Source organism: Egretta garzetta, unplaced genomic scaffold, assembly GCF_000687185.1.
Source record: "Egretta garzetta isolate BGI_Z169 unplaced genomic scaffold, ASM68718v1 scaffold56, whole genome shotgun sequence".
NCBI lineage: Eukaryota > Metazoa > Chordata > Aves > Pelecaniformes > Ardeidae > Egretta > Egretta garzetta.
The window spans coordinates 13525049-13525869 of NW_009260182.1; the positions used below are offsets into that span (position 1 = coordinate 13525049).

Sequence of the window (821 nt, forward strand, 5' to 3'; positions counted from 1 at the left end):
GTCTTGGCAGATGGGGCTGGCCACCCCCTGGCTTTGTAGGTTCCCCCAAAGCTGGAATCCATTACGGGAACACCACTACAAACCCTCTCTCCCTGGTTCTTCTCCCAAAATGCTGCAGGTATCCCCCTCCCACATGCACGGACTCATTCCTGTAATCGGGGCGGGTGCCCCTCCGAGCCCCCATGTCCAGGAGGGTTTCGTACACACAGCTGGGGTCAGGGACTGCCTGGCCAGAGGGGCAGATGCTGCCTGCTCTTAGCTCCAGCGCCAGGGTGCTTCGCTCAGACCCTCCCCGCTGCTCTACAAGCAGCCAGACTCACCCTCCTCGTGATCAAACCGTCCCAGGACAAAGTTGATGCCGATCCAAGCATAGACACCTGCACGAGACAGAAAGGGTCACGACGGCAATATGCTAAAGGGAACCAAGCAGTGCTCCGCAGCAGCTCCTACCTTCCTGTTTCCCTGAGATTACTTCTGCGTGTGATTTGGAGAAGAGGAAGTCAAACTCCAGGGGCACATTTCTCACCAAGTCCTCCAGGATTGCAGCTTGCTGCCTGCAAGGACGCAGGAGAGGGACAGACCCTAAGGGACCTTCACCAGCGATGCTCCTTTGCGGGAGCACGAGACAGCGGGAATCCTGCTGCGATACACCCCACGTCCAGCCCCGCGAGCTCTGCTGCTGCGCCCAGCGCGCTTTGGACATGAGAAACTAGATCGTTTGAGACTTCAAAGTGTCTCCTCTCACCTCCCTCCCAGCATGCTCAAACCCTCCTTCTGCAGCCCTCGCTGCTTGCTCCTTTCTCACCTCCCCCCCTCCCCCC

The 821-nt window shown here is 58.8% G+C and overlaps 1 protein-coding gene across 1 annotated transcript in view; it reads right to left on the reverse strand.

Moving 5' to 3' along the window:
- ENTPD7 (ectonucleoside triphosphate diphosphohydrolase 7) overlaps positions 1 to 821 on the reverse strand; it is a gene marked incomplete at its 5' end in the record, with an annotated part of 5140 nt that overhangs the window by 3844 nt on the left and 475 nt on the right. The window contains 2 exons of the mRNA XM_035897424.1: positions 321 to 377; positions 451 to 709. Coding sequence (XP_035753317.1) covers positions 321 to 377; positions 451 to 709 — 316 coding nt within the window. The remainder of the gene's footprint in view (positions 1 to 320; positions 378 to 450; positions 710 to 821) is intronic.